The 20,253-nt window shown below is 43.2% G+C and overlaps 1 protein-coding gene across 5 annotated transcripts in view; it reads left to right on the plus strand.

Annotated features, from left to right (window-relative positions):
* Window positions 1–20,253, plus strand: part of jph1a (junctophilin 1a) — a 44,098-nt gene that overhangs the window by 17,740 nt on the left and 6,105 nt on the right. For 4 of the 5 annotated variants that reach the window (XM_029528852.1, XM_029528853.1, XM_029528854.1 and 1 more), the window contains 3 exons: window positions 475–959; window positions 3,282–4,050; window positions 18,718–18,836. In XM_029528852.1, the coding sequence (XP_029384712.1) occupies window positions 581–959; window positions 3,282–4,050; window positions 18,718–18,836 (1,267 nt within the window). In that variant the 5' untranslated portion in view covers window positions 475–580. Of the gene's footprint in view, window positions 1–275; window positions 357–474; window positions 960–3,281; window positions 4,051–18,717; window positions 18,837–20,253 lie in introns of those variants that run through there. The other variant, XM_029528850.1, reaches the window with a different exon arrangement.

Consider the following 20,253-nt stretch of genomic DNA (forward strand, 5'->3'; position numbering starts at 1 on the left):
TGTTGCACAAATGGTACACAGCAAACGTGTAACTCTGTGAAATAAGAGATATAACAACTGAAACAATCCAAAACACAACAGGATCACATTTCAAAAACTCATTGTGACTGCGACGGGAGGTGTGATTTGAACATTCAGTGCAGTTTATATGAATAACTGTCTGACACAGAGGTGCCTTATTATTGTGGAGGTGGGGGGGGGGGGGGGGGGGGGGCGGTCCTTGTGGCGTGACGTTGCGATTGGGGCCGGTGTCTTTCTTCAGCCCTGCCTCACCGCCTCTTTCTCTCCCTCTGTGATCAGTGGGTGAGAGGGGGGAGACCAGCAGCACACATCGGAGAAGCCGGCGTGCGCCTCCGGTAACCGACGCCCACGATTCATGCCTCCGCACAAGCGCATGCCTTTTGCATTACATGTCGGTGTCTGGAAGTGCCGGCCCGCTGTACTCACCTCCTATTTTTTTTTATCCCTCTGTAGGCATCAACCTGTCGGCTCATCCTATCATCACACCGCCGGTCCTGGTCCTGGGGACGCCTGAGTCTGCAGCAGCGAACGATCCGCTTTATTTCCAGCCGAGATCTGAATGACGGGCGGAAGGTTTGACTTCGACGACGGCGGCACTTACTGCGGAGGGTGGGAGGATGGCAAAGCCCACGGACACGGCATCTGCACCGGACCCAAGGGCCAGGGAGAGTACGCCGGCTCCTGGTCCCACGGCTTTGAGATAGTGGGGGTCTACACCTGGCCCAGCGGGAATACCTACAAGGGCTACTGGTCCCAGGGGAAGCGGCATGGGCTCGGTGTGGAGAATAAAGGCAAATGGATCTACCGCGGGGAGTGGAGTCACGGGTTTAAAGGTCGGTACGGCATCCGGCAGAGCCACAACACGCCTGCCAGATATGACGGCACCTGGAGCAACGGGCTGCAAGACGGATACGGGATCGAAACTTACGGGGATGGAGGTAAGGAAGTCCCGGAGATGTGGCCCATTGGTGTGTTATATGGCAGTGAGGATGCTCAGATCAGAACTGAGAGAGGTTGATGGAAATCCATCAGTGCACGAAGCTGAGATTGCGCACTGCGTTATCAAGGACCTCCCCACCCAAAAATATTATTAGAAATCTCCCTTTTTATGTGAACTTGTTTGATACCCTTTAAAATAATGTGCCCTCTCTCATTCCAAGGCGCATCTCATTTGGCAGCTGGACTCATATGACAGTGGGAGGGAAGGGACTCCTATTGCCAGCTCTAGAAGGAGTTTGGAAATGAGAGCAAATCATTCTGTTTGGAGCCAATTATAGTCAGACTATCACCTGCTTGTCTTTCATTGTCACATTTGAACCTGCACCCACGAAGAGTCATATGAAAACTTTGAGGGTAATCCTGGTGTTTCCACTGAAACGGAACTTGTTCTGTATTTTCCTGACAGTAACATAAAGTGCTTCTTCTGGTAGAAAAATCAGCTGTTCTGCAAAGTGTCAAAGCACTGACCTGCCTAAGTCAATCCCCCTGGTTGCCATTTTTTTTTATAATTAAACTTTAAACCTTTTATATTCTAGACATTTTGTTTTTCAGTGGCAAATGTCACACAAGTCTCCACCTGATTGCACATTAAGTCAGGCACAAGACAGATTGTGGTCAGGCCAAGAGTGAGACCTGTCAGAGCGCCGATCACAGTTCAGAGGTTGTATAGAGTCCACAAACCTGTGTCTGCTCGGGGAGACAAGATCCCAAGTAGTCTTCAAGCACTTGCTTTGGATTCCGTAGGCCTGTTGTGTATCAGAGCCGCTGGGCAATTTGTGAACATCATCTCCTCTAAGGTCCCGCGACCCGGAATCGGAGAAGCAGTTGAAGATGAATGAATGAATGAATGTCCCTTAAGGCCTTACAGCGCAGAGTAAATATCCCACATATGATGGATACAGATGGTTGGGCTTGGGAAATCAGCTGATCCTAGAGGATCTACAGAACATCTGGCTGTCTGACCCCGCAACATCCTGATAACTTGATCTGCAGGGTGACCGAATTGAACTGCAGCGCAGAGCCAACCTGTTAATCTCACAATGTTTATCCATCTAAATTCCTGCTCCGGCTAGTGTATCGCTTTCTGTTAGAGTCTGACCATTATGGTATATTTCATTGTATGAGACGAGTGCGCCCAGTTAACAAGCCTTTCGCCCTCTCAGGCTCACTATTGAAATACGATGCTCTGAAGAAGCTACAGTAGGCCGGCACATGCTCAATAGGCTCAGCAGCACCAAATGGGATTAATGAAGTATTTCTCTCATTATGTGACTCATAGCAATTCCCTGTCGTCAGAGACAAACGGATGGTGGTGAACACGCCTACTGTCAGTGGGGGAGTTAGTGGTGGCCTGAAAATAGGCTCCAAGCTGACTGATTCACAGTCATCCCAAGTGATCCTCAGCACCAGTACCTTAATCAAATCTCTGTGATTGAGTTAGTTATGCTCATGGTCCCAGATCTGAGGGGATGGAAGGAAGGCATTTCATTAGGAGACATTCTCTAGTGAGGCTCCTCTGTGCCCCCATGTGTAATCGCTGATGCAGTGAATATCTAGCTGACAAAATGCACACCAGAAAATAGATGAACCCTCCTGTGACCATAAGTACCAAAATAAGCACAAACCTTCTGTAACTGAGAGGGGAACTGTTACCTTGCAAAGCTTTTAAAGCATGCATATCTTCAAATATGCATGTGATAATCACTTCCCTGAAGGACTCAATCGTCTAAAGAACCATTTTAATGACCATTTCATTTAATTTTACATTTCTTGTCTCTTTCAGATAGTTTTCAGAAATCCCTGACTGAAGGTTTTTTTCTAGGCTTATGGGCTATCATTGAATATAGGTAAAAGACTAGCAGGAAAGAAGCACGCATTGCCTTTTTAAAGTCAATGAATAGACTATGTACTAACTGGCCAAGTGCCACCTTCTCATCTCACTTTCCTTTTCACATTCACAAGTCATCTACATATATACCACATATTTAGACGTATAATGTCATGACTTTGATACAGTGTTGCACTGTGCCAGCTTGTGATTCCCAACCTAGGGCACTGGACCCCTCCGAAGGGTCACAAGATAAACCTCAAAGAGATTTACGGGATAGGATTGAAGCAAAAGGGAAAATGAGTCTCTAGTGAATTGAATCACAAGTTACTGACGTTAACAACGTATGGCAAAGAGTTCTAAATGTTAGAAGTGTTTGGAGTCACTGCTGTGAGTGCTGTGTCTCACTGACCCATATCACCTTTGTTCTCAGGTACCTATCAAGGCCAGTGGATGGGCGGGATGCGGCATGGCTATGGCGTACGTCAGAGTGTACCCTATGGCATGGCCACCGTCATCCGCTCGCCTCTCCGTACATCCCTGGCTTCGCTGCGCTCTGAGCAGAGCAATGGCACCGTACTGCAAGACCTCTCCTCCCCTGCTGACACGCCGACAGGCAGCCGTGGGGGCTTCGTCCTTAACTTCCACTCAGACAGCGAGGTCGTGACTGGCAAGAAGAAGGGCCTGTTCCGCCGAGGCTCACTCTTCGGCAGCCTCAGGCAGCTGAGGAAGTCTGACTCTCGTACCTCAATCTCTAGCAAGCGCAGCTCTGCAAGAAGTGATGCCACCATGAGCCGCATCAGCTCCAGTGATGCCAACTCTACCATATCCATCGGTGACGGCGAGCTGCCAGATGAGGACCTACCTCTTGAGGACCATGTGGATGCCACCACGACCGAGAGCTACATGGGTGAATGGAAGAATGACAAACGCAATGGATTTGGTGTTTCAGAGAGATCCAATGGGATGAAGTATGAGGGAGAATGGCTTAACAACAAGCGCCACGGTTATGGGTGCACAGTTTTCCCAGATGGCACCAAAGAAGAAGGGAAGTACAAAAATAATGTGCTTGTCCGTGGAATAAGGAAGCAATTGATTCCTCTTAAGAACCCCAAAACCAAAGAGAAGGTGGATCGGGCTGTGGAAGGGGCGCAAAGGGCTGCAGCCATTGCCAGGAGTAAAGTGGAAATAGCAGCTTCCAGGTACCGTGTTTGTTTGAGTTCATGTGTGTTGGTGTGTGCTGAGCAAATGCAACAAAAAGACAATCTGGATGTCTTAGGGCAGAGGTGTCCAAATCCAGTCCTGGAGTTGCCACTGTCCTGCATGTTTTAGATGCAGCACACCTGATTCAAATGAGTGGCTCCTGATCAGACTTCAGCAGAGCTTGATGACGAGCTGGAGCAGGAAACATCTAAAACATGCAGGACAGTGACCCTCCAGGACCGGAGCTGCACACCTCTGTCTTAGGGTGTTGATTTTCACAACTGAACAGTTAGAGCGGTGGCATGTTTGACAAATATTTCCTGGTATGACTGAAGGCTCAGTCTTGTGTAAGTGGAGTCCGAGCAGCTCCGACCTTTATACATCACAAACAGTCAAGGCTTTTGTGTAACCAGTGTGTTTATCCCTGGAAAAGGTTCTGTTTCTATTCTCTGCCCATATCTTCCATTCCGAGGGAGAGGGCTCAGGCATCATGCGTGTATGTATATGAGTGTGTGTGTGTGTGTTTGTGCTGGCCTGTGATTGTATCGGAGAGAGATCTGTGTGCCTCTGAGTTCATGCGTGTGAGCAGTATAGCCATACATGTGCTCGTGCCTAGTGCGTCTCGTGTGCCCAGTAACGGTACCTGTTCCTCTTGCCAAGTATTGCTCTGATGTGGCATCTGCTCTTTAACAGGTGGATGAGATGTGACCTTTTCATTTAAAGCCTCCCTCCTACTGGGACACAGTTCAGGGTATGCAGCATTGCTTTGACATCCTCTGGTTTCATTGCATCAGGGAATTATTATACTGAAGACTGTGAGGATGTGTGGAAGATGGGAAATGGCCCCTGTGTGTGTGTTTGTGTTTTCCTCTCTCTCCTTCTTTCTTAGTGTTGGCCATGAATTAATACATCATCCATATTGCAATTATTTTGGCAGATACTACAATATTCAATGCAGTTTCAACTAAAATTATTTTTTTAGTTTCCTTTTGGCCAAAAGAAAGTAAAAGAATGATGATGATGCAATTTTTGTTGGGCTCTTTACCAAACAAGCATTTTTCTCTTACATCAGGAGAAAGTGATTTGCAACCTGGGCCATTTCTGTAGTACAAGGATTATAGTGCTAATAATGCACAACTACAGTGCAAGCAATTTTGTCTGGACTCAAAAAAAAGAGGAAAAAACCCAAGCAACCTCTTTGATATGGATATTGTGATTGCAGATATTGTGATTTTGATTACTTTGATTAACTATGCAACCCTATTTAAAACCCAAAAGTACATTTGTGTTAATTGTATTCCTCTGTCATACACATTAAACTCAAAAAAGGTGCTTACAAGTAAAACAACATTTTATTAACATTATTTTTTTATTTTTCATTTCCTTTTCAACCTCTCATCCATCGAGGTTGTGGGGGGATGCTAGAGCCATTCCCAGTTGGCATCTCGGGCAAGAATGGGGTACACCATGGAGAGGTCGCTGTTCTATCACAGGGTCAACATGTAGGGTCAACTCTTTTTTATAATGTAATTCTTCTCCAACAAGCAGGAAGAGGAAAAAAAAGTAATCCTGCAGATTTGGATTTAAGACACTGATTACATAAAATACTCTTAACATGCCCAATATTAAAATTGCTGCATACTCTGTATTCCATATATAAGACCATGATATTGTGAATCTGTATCAGTGAGGACCTGTGCAGTTCAGGTGAACCTACCGGCTAAACAGAAAAATCATGTGTTGAAAGAGAGAGCAAGCCGATCTCTAAAGCAACAATTTACAGCAGAAGTAAACACATGACCTAATGCATAGCGCTAAAGCAACCACAGTGAAAGCAGTCAAGCTGATAGGAAGTGTTTATGGCAGCAAACAAGGCCCCCTGTATGTAGTAAGAGATCAAATTACTGTCCAGTACGTTCCTCCATGGCGTGCTTCTGGAAATCTCAAAATAAGCTCTTCCTCTCTCCTGACAGAAATCAAGATTTTTTTTTTCTATTTAGGAGTGTATTTGTGTTATAAACAGCCAACTGTGGCAGCTGTAAGCATGTTATGTAAGTCTCATTATACAGTGCATGGCAAAAGATGCACTCCTATCGACCCGGTTCTGGTCACATGACTCTCTATCTTTGAATGTGGAGCGTTCCCGGTAGATCCACAGGGAATGAGGGGAGGGAGACCGAGCTAGTAAAATTACAGCGGAAGCAAAATGGATTGAAGTGAGAGAGTAAGCAGATAAATGTTGATTGAATAAGTCAGTAGATGCAGCGGATGTGTTGAGCAAGCAGTTCCTGAGGACTCTGGAGAGGAGAGGACAGATATAAAATAAGAGCAGCACACCCACCCCTCCGCTGCAAATTACTGTACAGAGGAGCTATCCCATCTGCCTCTGGGGTGAATTTGATGACCTCATGCTTATGGTCATCAGCCAATCAATAGAGATCTAGTGTGAAGCGGCACAGTGGAGTCCTGTGTCCCTCATTCAGTTATTGTGTTACTCTTATCTATGCAAAATGGACTTTACACACATCGCTTTTAGTGTCCTTTCTTCTTGCCAGTCTGTTTGCATCTGTGGTCTGTGAGACGAGATAAGTGAATAAGTGAAAAGTTTGCTACATGATGAAGCCTAATTATCAGAGATCCACAGCGGAGGTATCCTGGTGGCTCAGCAGCGTACACTTTATAATCTATATATCTCTTTATAAACATATAACAAGATCTCCCTATTAGTTTAAAGTATAATGCAGGTATTTTTTGTACAATACACATTCAGGTGAGGGTGACTTTATTCATTAATTTATTTATTTGCATCTCATGTCCATTATTATGTTGCTCCTCTGGGTGTTCTATGACTGTCGTGGCTATTAGACATCAAAAACTATTTGACGAGCAAGTGTTGCTTCTTCCAGATGGCCAGGCGCTACGAAAGCTGTTGACTTAGCAGTCTTTTCAAGTGTTTCAGCCATTGTTTCATTTGCAAGGCAAAAGGTTGCAATACATCCCCCAAGCAGTGCAACTTCTTTAGGGAACTCTGGATGCTGCACTAACTCGATACTGGAAAGTGATGAGACAGTCTGAACAGTCTGAGGCTACCGGGTTAGCAAGCTAGCTTCAGCTGAAGAAAAGAAGTAGTAAACACAGCAGAAAAAACGGGGCAAGCAATAAAAACTCTCAATTGTCAATCACATGAAGTTATTTTTTTTCCCAAAGTTTTACTCGAGAAGTTGTACAAATGATCAGAAAGACATTAGGTGGCATTATATATGCATTTATCTACACTCAGGTCACACACACTAACACACACACTCTTTTAGACAAACGCATAGAGTCAGTGTGCATGCGGCGTCTGCTGTTCTGCTAGTGTGTCAGCAGTGAGTACTGACTAAATAAGGCAAGGCATCAGTTGGCTTATCAGCACCAGCCAGGAATATATACCCGTCCCACAACTGATATAGCAGCCCGCCATCTCACTCACACTATCACCTCTCCCAAATGTGTGTGTGTGTGTGTCCATACAAATGTGCAGAAAAGATTTAAAGAGAACAGGAGAACCTGCGTCTGTGTGTGGATGTGAGTGATGAGATAAGGTGGCTATCACCTGGCATGACAACAGAGAAAGTGTGTGTGGTGTGTTTGTGTCCAGGGGTGTTTGTTTATCACCTGCTGTGGGATGACCTCAGTCACTCACCACCTGCCCTTTTTGGACAGAGTTATAGATCAGCCTGTGTGAACAAAATAATCCCAACAGTACATCATGTAAGGTTCCATCTTGGCTCTGCTTCTTCTGCTTGAAATAGGAGCAGACGAGCAATCGCGTGTGTTTGATCTTGGTGCTCTTGTGGCGGTTTTATGAAGTGGCGCCACACACCTTTCTTAAGTATGTCAGATTTGTCTCTTTATGAAGTGACGAAATGTACAGTAGCAACGAGGCACGAAGCGTACAGTAACTGTAACTGTGGGATGTACTGGCAGCTGTCTGAATCACGAGTCAGAGTAAAGTAAGCCAGATCATATAGTATATTTATCCTCTAACATGGCTCATATTCAGGGAAAGGTGACGGGGTGAGGTAACCCATCATTTATTGCTGACAGAATCAAATGCTCATACACGTGCATATAAAATAACTCCCCGTGTGTTTCATATTATCTATATCAATAACATGAATGCCTCATTGCCTCTTGGTTTGGATGAAAGAGCTATAAATAGCGGGGTTTTTGAAATGCACATCCATCATCAATTAGTTGAGCAATATTTAAATGACTTGCAGAATAATCAAATTACAGCATGTAATGTGATCTTTGTGTACTTTACCACATTATCATTACACAAAGTCATAATTAGCAGCCTGAAAGACGTCAGTGGATGAAACCATGGAAGAGGTTTCAGTGATGACATAGCCTCACAGTGAAATGACCCAACTCGGACCCAACTCAATAATTGTAAGAGTTTTTCTGATATATATATATATATATATATATGTGTGTGTGTGTGTTGTTATTGATGGATTTTATTTACCAGCAAATGTGAGCAACATATTTCAGAATAACTTTCTAAGGTTTCGGCCATGTAGCAGTTCTTAGGATGGTCAATCTAACACCACCGGCAGTCTCAGCTGTACTTTGTCTAAAATGCCAGTTAACAAATGTTAGCATGCTTACACAGAGGAGATTAAAACCCGACTGTAAACTCTTGCTCCGAATCATTTCGACAGAATCAACACAATAGATTTGGAGATCAACAGCATGATGAGATATAATGTGCTATTAACCTATTCAAGGTTATAATATAGGCTCAATAAATTATGGCCAGGAATCAAGGCAGAGTCCTACCTGTAAAAACATTCACCTCAAAATAAAAAGAGAGCTTTGACCTTGTAATATAAAGAATAATATATACAAGATAGCAGCATTTTAGTCAAAAGAAAGCAAGAACGCCTACACAAGAAAATAAGTGGCTCGCTGTGTTAATATTCAAAATATATAAATGTCCCTGTACAGGCAGTTCAAATCAGTGAGGATAAATAAATGATAAAATTAGGATGTATTTGTTGCTTTTGATACACGATCCCAGTGAACCTAAAAAAAAAAAAAGTTGAAATTTAGAAGCCATATTTCTTTAAATTCCTTCATCTTCCTGGAGGGAGGCAGTAGGAAGGTGAGAGGAGGGAAGAAATGTTTGGCAAAAATCCATCTTCAGTCCAACGTCCAGAAACAGAAGTTTGCACTTCTTCTTGGCAACATGAAGAGAATTTTTAAAAGAGAAGGGGATGCAGAATTTTTTTCCTGTATAGGTAAATTAGCTCACAACACAGGTTCGCTGTGTGAAAGCTTTGTTCTGGAGGATGGCGGTGGCCTGTGTTAAATCGCTGTGCGTCTGTGTGAGTGAAGCACCACGATGAGTCAACAGCAGTGGCGATAAGATTGGGTTTCGCCGACATGCCGTTACACCGTGGTGCTGTGGTTTGTAATCCTTCTGAGAATGGCACATATTTCTGAGCTGAGGCTTCTCAAGAAAGACCGGGATGAGTCAAGCAGGCGGGTGGGCAGAGAGAGGAGTCATGTGGAGTCCAAAGCTGTTATAAAGAGGTTAGATCATGTAGTGGTTCACCCGCAGTCATTAAATATTTAAAACACTTCTTCAGCTGGTTCTCCCCACTTGTACGCTTCCTCTTCAACTTCTCCTTGGCTTTGCTTATTATGAATTTTCAACAACACAGAATTGCTTTTATTATTAAAAAGCAAATCCTTCTTTGTGTAGCTTCATGTCTCTGTGTTAACTGTAGATGAATATTGCATAATACTTTGATCAAGACAGAAATAACAAGTTTAGGCAAACTTTGTTTCAGCTCATTAAGCATGCCCCAGGATTTCCCGCTCTGTGTGCTCACGTGTGCTTGCTATCCTCCTGGGAATTTCCCTTATGACGTGGCGAGATATTGCATAAAGATTTCCGAAGTCAATGTGCAGTGGAGTAGTCCCTTCACCCGCACCTGTTTACATCATCATTAATGTCAATTCTCAAACACATGAGTGACATCAGGCTATGAGGTGAATCCAGACAGAGGTCATTGCATTGTGAACCAAAAAAAAGATATGAGATATAAATGTACCATAGTTCAACATCAAGATGCCATCCTGAGTAACTGTTGATACAATCTTACATGTGGTAACCTGTGCATTGTTTGGAGCCAATAATTTAACTGTTGACTTGCTCCAGAGGTGTCATCACTGGTAGGAAACAAACCTGTGAAGTCCTGAAAATAGTACCCACAGCAGGCGGTCTTCTACAGCTCACACAGCAACTTTAAATACGAACTGAGGAAGTAAAAATGAAGTATATATTTGTATGTATGTATTTTTTTTTTTTGCATTCACTTCTTTGAGAAATAATTTGTCTCTTATTTTAGTTACCTGCACATGCAGTAATGGGCTTCTGCATATCTGAGACATAAGCAACATTAAAGCTGTCATTTTAGTTAGTGTTGACTCAAGTCTCCTAAAATCTGTCTGTTTCTTTCTTTTTTGCTGTTGTTGTTGTTGTTTTTTCGTACCTGCTGTCGCAGCAGTTTGTCTTTAGCCTCTGAATTCTAAATGTGCCCCACTAAATCTGTTCAGCCACTCTGATTGGCTAGCTAGGCCGCTCTGACTCCAGATGTTCACGGATTGGATTATTATCACTTCTTTTGTTGATTCAGAGTATTGCTTTTCCACAGAAAATCCCTTCATGACACATGCAACTACTCTTGCAATCACATGCAGATACGGTACTGTATGTGTGGCCGTGTTCATCAGGCATTGTCTGGATATTTGTTTTTATTGGGGCCTATGTTGAAAACTGAGAGCATGCCCATGCAGTGAGGATATTTTCATCATCACTGTTCACTTTTCTTTTATTATCACAATGATGGACAATTTGATCCACTCAAACTTAGAGTTGATGCTTTATGGATGCTTTTTATGATATGATATGATTTCTAAACTGTAATGCTTGGGGATTTTTCTCAGTAGTCAATGAAATAGTCATAAAAGATGTAAGGCGCAAAGATTTCATCACAACTTCTCAGCAGTGGGCAGATGTAACCAAATACTAATGCTTCTTTGGGCTTTGCACTGAAGAGGAAATTGATGCCTGTGTTTTGTGTGTATGATGAGAGAGAGAGTGGGAGCGCGTGCATGCATGCAGACAGTGGGGTGAACAGTGGCAGGAGATTGGAGGAGAGAGTACACACCATAATTAAAACAGTTCCTTAAGCTCAAGTGGTTGCCAGGCAATGTGACCTTTACTCGCACAGGTTCAGCTTTGGATGTTAAATGAGGCACACCATGGAGTGGCTTTGAGTGTGTTTGTGTGTCCATGAGAGGTTGCATGTGAGTGTAAGCGCTCAAGATTACACCCATACAGTAGGCTGTAGTGTGGGTTTATTCATTTGCAAATGTATTAAAACAGGCCAGATGCCTGGTTGGACAGCTTGCTTGAGTGTCTCCAATGGTTACCATGGTTACTGCCTCACAGACATCATCATCATGTCAGCCATTTGTTGATTGTCTTTTATAAAGTAGCACAGTGAAGAGGCACTGATAGTTTACGGTTGTCTTTAATCAATAAAAATAGTCATAAATTTTATTTAGTAAGTGCATTTCAAAGCACTCACTGACAGTTCACAACTAAAAACAAACAAAAAGCTAAATTAAAGTTTTTTTTTTTTTATAAACTATTACAACAGAATATGTTAGTTTAACAAGATGAGTTTGAACTGCTGATTTAAAGGTAGAAAATGAGTCTATATTTGGAAGGTGTGGTGGGCGGGACAGAGCAGCTGAAGCTTCCAGGTCCAAAGGAAGACAGACGGGCAGGAGGAACAGTGAGGTGAAGTGAGGAGGAGGAGGATCTGAGCGTGCAGGAGGGAGTATGAAAGAGCAAGGCTGTGGATAGCTTTAAAGGTGAGAAGCTGAATCTTAAAATCAGCGTGGGAACGTATGAGCAGCCAGTGGAGCCGCTGAAGAACAGGGCTGATGATTTAAAGCTTCTGGAGGTGATACAGGCAACACTATTCTGGACCCGTTGAAATTTCTGGAGGGCTTAGTGTGCAAGACCACTGAGGAGGGAGTTGTAATAATCAACACTGATGCCCTCATTCCCAGTAAGCTTTGCTTCATGATGGCATGTCTCAGTAATGGCCCTTTCCAAGTGTCAGAGCTGATTTGTGTGTGTGAACATTTGCATGAGAGGTAGTTAATTTTTGAAAGGAGCATTTGCTTGCTTGTGTATGTGTGTGGACACGGTATTTGAGCATTCGATGTGTGATGAGGTACTACCCCAGGTTAGGTTGCTGAATTTGTCAACTCCTTGGTTCCCTTGGTAACGGCTGCTTGTGAGTCTGATAACAGATAGATACTTCAAACAGTGACAAAACTGGAGATGCAGGAGTGTGCTTCTGCAGCACTTCAGGGAATTCAGTTTAGAGTCATCATTTTCACTCTTTTTCCCTAATTTCATTTTAGTGTTTGTTACGTAGACTGTCCATTAACAGGAATTTAATAAGCAAACAACAAGGGCAAGAAATATTCTTTTCTGTTTGATATTAATTCAAATTGAATAATTCTGGTCTGGGATTATTTTTTGACTCTCATCCAATGCACTGCCAATGCCACAATGTACACAATTCATTGTTCTTCATCTGCTTATCCATTTCCGGGTCACAGGGGGTGCTGGAGCCAGTCCCAGCTCACACTGGGCGAGGGTGGGGTCTCCCTGGACAGGTCGCCAGTCCATCACAGGACCAACACGCAGATACCAACAACCACTTGGACAAATTAGAGTCACCAGTTAACCAGTTAACCTCGTGCCTGTGAGGAAAACCACACAGACACGGGGAGAACATGCTAATTCCCCAGGCCAGGAATCGAACCTGTGACCTTCTTATTGTGGGGCAACAACGCTAACCACTATGCAACCGTGTTGCCTGGTACAATGTCCAGTGTTTTCTTTTTCCTTTATTAAAATCTTTATACTTGGCTGTGTCTAACTCCATCAAATAATTGTATTCAGAGACTGTTTTGGCTAAAAAGTTTTAGATTGTGTTCAGTAATTTCAAGGCTTCAAGAACGGTAAATGTGAGGTCCTTGTTGCTGTCGCAGACAGGTGCATCTGCGTTTATAGTTGCTATTGTTGTTGCTGCTATTGTTTCCTCATCAGAAATTTATGCAACAGTAAAATTATATCATCCTCAGCCCCCCACCCCCAGGCCATTAGCTGTATCAGCTGTGACCATGTTTCACCAGCAGTGTTGACACACAGCGCAGAGCTGAGGTCTGAATCCCTGCCACTGCCCTTCACCAGAACCAGAGGGATCATCTCAGCGAGGGATTGTGTGTCGCTCTCTCAGTGTGTCCACGAGGACTGGCATCAGCAGTCAAGGAGAACGTATCAGACCTTCAACATAAGAGAACTTGAAAAATGCTCCACAAAACATACCCAAAGCCGTACCTGTGGTGATGTGTGTGTGTGTGTGTGTGTGTGTGTGTGTGTGTGTGTGTGTGTGTGTGTGTGGATGAAGGCCAGGTGCGGTCTGAGAGTGCAGTGCAGAGCTCCAGAGCAGAGAACACCGGTGGGAGATTAGGTCTGTTTGTAATCCACAGCTGAAATTTAAGTAGAGTCGAGAGATTTTTTTTGTTTTTATTTTTTTCTTTTTTATTTAATCAAAACTGATTCTACTCATTGTTCTTCCTAGAAATGTGCCTGTTCGGAAGCAGGTTTTCAATCTGTCTCTACAGCCAAATGCATTATTTTAGGACAAATAATAACTCACTGGTCTGTGCGTTGATTGTGAAGCATAGTTTAGCCAAAGAGGGGGGAAACCAAAACACCCTTTTTAGGGTTGGCAACAGATGATCACAAAAAAAAGAAAAAAAAAAAATCATGAGTTCTCTTCATTTATACTATCAGCATGTTTTAAGGTTGTGAACGTGCACGGGACACACATACTCACCTGCCTTATGTGATTTCTCGTGTATTAGGAAATCAGGGGCACCACCAGTCAGAGGCAGAGTGGAGGAGGGTCTTTACAGAATGCAAGTGGGAAAATGATAAAGCTGCACATGTACACACAGAAGGACAGGCCTGCTAAATGTCAGGCGCACTGGTGCAACCAATGGAAATGTTTTACGCTGCTGCAGTGCTCTGTGTATTTGTATTTTCCAAGTTAAGTTATTTATAGACTCAGTGGTGAAACCAGTGAGGGTCCTTATTCAGATGGCTTATCATTTCTCTCAGCCAGGAATAAGACTAGTAAATTCACTTATCCTAATTGAGACAAGGAGCTGCTTTTTCTACATTTCATATATTTACTTTTACCGAAAGCAAGGCCAGAAGAGGAAGAAAGACGGGATGAGCCTCGAGCCCCATCTTGCCAAACAACATTGATGTAAATGTCTTCAAGTACACTGCATCTGTTTAACATGACCATGCCCTGATATTCTCATTATACAGTGCCATAGCTCTCCCTTCAGGATGAAGTTGGCTTATCTCATAAAACAGCCGCTCTGTCTCCTACTTAAGCCTCATTTACTATAGCCATTGTACCCCGCCGCTGTAGCCCCTGGTAATGTGAGTCCAGACCTCAGCCCTGGAATTATTCCTGAATAATTTCAGAGTTGGTTTTAGCTAACCACTAATGGTGTTAGTCATGCTTCAGTAATCCTGAATTAGCACCAGGCGGGAATTCAATAGCAGGCCTGTATGAATATAGGTGATATGAGCAGGGCAAGCTAAGTCCTAAGTGCTAATTTGTGCAGACTTTCTGTGCTGCTGCTTTGGACCTGGGGACTGTCTGGGCAAGATACAGAGTAGTAATTTCTGTCGATGAATAATATCCCATAACGAAGCAGATCTGTGCTCTCAGAGCGGGAGTATCACTGTCCAAATGGACTGTTCTTGAAATATGACTTGCTGTAGAGTACTAGTGCTCAGTCTGGATGATTAAAGACGGAGTTTTAGAGGCAGATTTTAGTGCTGATGATAAGGTCAAGACTCATCTTTTACCTTTTTATATACAATGCCAGTCATCCTTCCAGTGACCAAGCTTGGAACAAGGGGGAGGGGAAATAAATCAGTGTGATGGAGGAAGGAAGATGAGGACAAGCGAAGGGGGGGTCGTGTTAGAAGAGGCACAGAAGGGTAGAAAGGGCCAGTACGCAAAGGCGGGGGTGCAGAACTGTGTCAGCATATGTGAGGAGAGATTTGTCAAATAGGCCATAGCCTGGGGAGTGATAGACTGAAGCTTGACTAGGGGGGATTTGCACAAATACACAACACACAATCACACACACACACACACACACATAAAAACACATGCACCACAGATATGCACGTACTGTATCCTGGAGGAGTCCGAGGCATGACAAACTTTAAAGGAGGATGCACCGTGCCTCATGGGAGCTGGGGTTTGAAATTTAACCCTTCAGTAAAATTAGAGAGGCTGGGATGCGTGCCTCAGCAGTTCTAAATATCCAGGAGTCTTCAGAGGGGCTATCTGCCCAACTCTCTCGCCCTCTCCCACCTTTTCTGCTTTTTCTTTTTTCTTTCCTATAGCTCTTCCCTCTTTGTTTTTCTTCTCATCATCCTCTGTCTCAAACACACACACACACACACACACACACACAGTCTCACATTCCACGAAGAGAAAGAGCATCCACCATACTTGCTGCCAAATTGACTCAACACTTTCCACACAATTCATTTGTCACAATAATGAAACCGCCAAAGGATCTCGCCAGCCCGCCATCAATCTCATCTCTTCAGTCCAAATGAATTGCTACAAAGTCTTTTGTCCCCCTCTATACTCTTTCCAAATTTCTACAAACTTTCTGTCTGTGTGTGTTTGTGTTTGAGTTATTTGCATTTGTGCCAGCAGGTGCATTTACGGATTCAAATACCTTGATTTGCTTGGACCCAACCCCAGCGCTCAACCAGAACAGAGTGCCTGCAGTGCCCAAAACTTGACATGAACAGGTGTTGCTTTATATTCAAAGGCAGATCGACCACAAGAAGGAAGACTGCAGACTGTCTGACAAGTTATGAAACTTTTCCAAAGTCACTTGTGAGCTTGCAAATCCACTTTTTACCTTGAATCTGGCCTGAACTTGCTTATGTCTCTGGTTAAGATTTGAGTCCTTCTCGAAGAGAATGTGATCCTGGAACTGAAAGTGTGGCCCAGTACGTTTTGAACCAATCACATTCACCACCGCCACAGACTGCTACATCTTTTATTAAAGATAGTCTAGATACATTTTTGTAGTGTAAGCATGCATTAACTGTGTGATGTCCCTCAACTATAAATGAGTTTTATCACCTTTCAGCTTATTATTTTGATTTTACAGCCACTTTGATTTACTCTCACTGTTTGCATCAGTCCTTCTAAATCAAAGCAGGTAAAAGCTATATTCATGTATGCTCTTTCCCTCCAAATGATAGTAATGACAGAATGATAATAAAGATAATGGAGCATTACGCAGCTAAAGAGCCAGCTCAGGACCTGGTGGGTGCTAAGACAGAGATAAAAGGAGAACGATGTGGATTAGTTAAATTAAAAGTTTCCTTTATGGTAGATGTTTTGATGCCAGGAAAAAAAGTAGCATACCCTTTCATCTCGCTGCCCCACATGCCAATGCTTTCTCGCCTTCCATTTCACTTTTCTCCTGCCCCACTGCTCTGTCACAGCTCTACCCCCATCACTCTCTGCCTGTCACCTCCCACCACCAGACATCCTGTCTGGGAACGGTCTACATCGCTTCCTGAGGCTGCCCGTGACTTAATGCCCGCTCTAACTAAGGGGAACTGTTAAGATCCCGAGAATATGTCACAGGCATGCTGTTTACATTTGTGACGCATTCATGCCTCCTTTCGCTCGGCAGCACATTTCACACATTTCATAAATAGATGCATGTATGTCCTTGGTGTAGCATGTATGGCTTTGTGAAGCATGCACGTCTGTGGTGTGATGTAACTGGAATGCTTTATTCTCAGTTTTTTAAAAATAAAATGCTTTCAAGAAAGTAAAGCTATACTTGCTTTTAGCCACAGCAGTGAAATTCCTACATGTCACAAATAACTCAGGGCAAGAATCAAAGCTTCGTGTGTTCAACAGTTTGTTACTGTTTTTAAATCGAGAAATCTGCAGCTGGCCACTGGTTCCAGACGATGTGCCACTCGTAAACAGAGCCTCAGTTTGTCCTCTGTCTGACGGGGACGCAGGGACTTATTTCTAGAGAGGAAGTGGTCCATCTCTGTGGCCAGCATATGGCTCCTCATGCATTTTAATATCTTACTGTCCTGGCACATCAGAAACAGGACAGCCCAGAGTCCAAGGACAGGGAAGTAGTCTGAAATAGAGACATCTGTCTGTTTGGGTCACTCTGACAGAAAGACAAGAGGGAGGGAGGGAGTGGAGGAGTCGGGGGGGGGGGACACAGCATCAATAGATGAAGAAAGATAAAAAATAAAAAAAAAACAAGAGCATTGATTGAAAGAGGGAGGAGATGGTGAAAGAACGAGGGAGAGGAAGATGGATGAGTGAGGTTAAGCAGGGCGTGAGGCACAGCTGTCAATACTTACAGTGATACTTAACCCATCTGGTTGCTTGCATTTTATGTTGCACTGTTTGTATTGTTTTTGCATTTGCTGTCGGGGCTCCACTCACTATCTGTTCAAACATAAGCGACTAATCCACCAGATTTAACTGATGCATGTCATATTGTTGCATGATTAGTTGTATTTTCTTTTTTCTCTCTCTCTCTTTTTTGCCTTATGGCAGCAAAATGCGTGCTCCCTCTCTAAAGCAAACTCTGCCCTTCTCATCACAGGTGTCAGTAATATTGTGGTTCCGTGCGTAAAATTGTATGCTTGTATATACAGTATCTCTTTGTGGAGTTTTCAAGGGATTTGTTAAGCAGGTCACCCCCCAGCCTCTGTCTATCTCACCACGGTACGCGCCTGTAATACCTCTTAGCTAATGCTAAGCTTACATTGATCCCAAAACACATTACTCTTCTGCCTTTTCGTTTTTGAGTTTAGCACATGTGGATGCATGCTTTTCGTCAGGTGGTGTTTGGTAGCTGTGTTGTTGGGTTTTTTGTTTGTTTTTGTTAGATGGATGCACATTGAGCTGGAAAGCAAATATTTCCCATAGGCCCTGAAAAATCTTAAGGTTTCTACAATTTTAGATGTGGAAAAGAAGGGTTGTTTGATATGATGATATGTGTGTCTGTTATGCACCCTTGAGGTATTGCTCCTTTGTGGTCCTGCAGCAGTGCAGTGTGCTTCAGACTGGATTAAGGTCTTACTTGAATGCAGGCCTGCTACATTTGGAAAAAAATAGGATTTGGATTTCACATAAGCACAAGGGGAGGTGTTGTATTATCCCCAAGAGGAACAGGCTGAGTGATACAGCTCAAAGATGGGGAGGGAGCAAGAAAGAGAAAAAAGAAAGCTGTCTTGTCAACCCTGATGATGAAGGAAAGTGTCATAGTAACAAATAACTTTTATCATGTTATTATAATGTCACAACGTTTGCTTCTTTGTAATTATCACTTCTTTTGCCCAACACGTGTTCCTTCTTCTTTTTACTTTTACCACTATGTAACTTAAACCTTGTCTGTTTGTGTTCCTACAGAACCGCCCATGCCAGAACAAAAAGTGAGGCTGCAGACCAGGCTGCTATCTCTGCTGTGCAAGACTCTGAAATTGCCCGGTCAGTTGCCAGGGAGCTTTCCCCCAACTTCTACCAACCAGGTAACCTTTAAGGACAAGCGTCTATACACAATACATGTCTCTGTTTTGTAAAGCGTAGTCCTGTAGTGGCCATGCACAGACGCCACTAAGCCTCAGGGTAAGTGCTCAGCAAGTTTCTGAAACGTTAGTCGATATTGATACTTTACCACTGTCCAAAGTAACTTAGACTGCAGATGCACAGGAGGGCTGAGAGGGTCAGATGTGTTCACTGCACTAGGTGAAATACAATACTTTGACTATTTCAAGTGGCTAAATTTGTATGAATGTTTGACTAACTATGCATGCAAGCATAGTTTTCAATGTGGTTTTCAGACAGTCTAGACATCCCCGTCATTTCTAATGCTGTTGCAGGGACATTCAACACGCAGCTGGTTCACCCCAGACAATACTACACATATCCAGCAAAAAGCTGAAAAATCTGTCCTTACCTTAAATTTATGAGTAACTAATCATCACTGGTCCATTGAAACCATGGTTTTATATATAGTTGCTTCTGTTGGGTATTTTGCATGAATAATGTTGTTTTCACAGCTTTAGAGTTTAGAGTTTACATGAGCTGTGTCAGGGTCAGTAATGAGCTTGTTCTGGGTGTAGCGGTTTGGTGTTCCAGCACTGTAATCGAAGACTAGAGGTATTGAGGATGATTTCTAACACCACAATGGAGGACTGTGTCGTGCTGAGACAAAGCACAGCCTGCTTGAAACAGACTACTGTATTCTGGATAGAAGCCTAGTCTTTGCTCTCAAAGAGCTGTTGTAATAGCTCTGAAATTCTTTCTAAAATTTGATGCCTTAAAATCTGCCAAAAAAGTGAAAGCATGAAGTTTCCCTTTTCTTTTTTCTTTTTTTTTTTAAGATCATGTCAGATCACATAACTTGTTCTTAAGCCGGGTATATATATGTCTTACAGGTGTATGAGTGATGATGAAAGAAAACTTATGAAGGGCTCCTTCTCCTAATACCAAGCAGTTTTCATCATTGGACTGCTTGAAGGTTTAACAGGCACTCTGTCAATTTATACTGCAGCTCATAGCACAGCCTGTCAACTCTACTCTGTTTAGTGCATTTACTAGGTAAGCTGAGTTTCACAAGGAATTGCTGGAGACGCAATACTGCAATAAGTGTGAGCTCTATTTTGTGCAGTATAGTACAGTATAGTACACAGAGGCCTGCGTCCTCCCATGACCTGTGAACATTTGTGATTCTGCTTTGATTCAGTCTTTGGATTCTGGGACTATTATCTGTTAAAACTCATTGAAGCATTTATCCACAGTATTTGGTTCAAGGTTTGAATTTGTCACAAACTGTCTTTGAACAATTGACGTTCAAGAATGATGCCTGAAGTGTTTGGTCGTACCTGTTTGTTTATTTTTATTTGCAGTGTAAGAGCTATACCTGCCTGGCCCACTCCTCCAATG

This window comes from Echeneis naucrates, chromosome 20 (genome assembly GCF_900963305.1).
Source record: "Echeneis naucrates chromosome 20, fEcheNa1.1, whole genome shotgun sequence".
Classification (NCBI taxonomy): Eukaryota; Metazoa; Chordata; class Actinopteri; order Carangiformes; family Echeneidae; genus Echeneis; species Echeneis naucrates.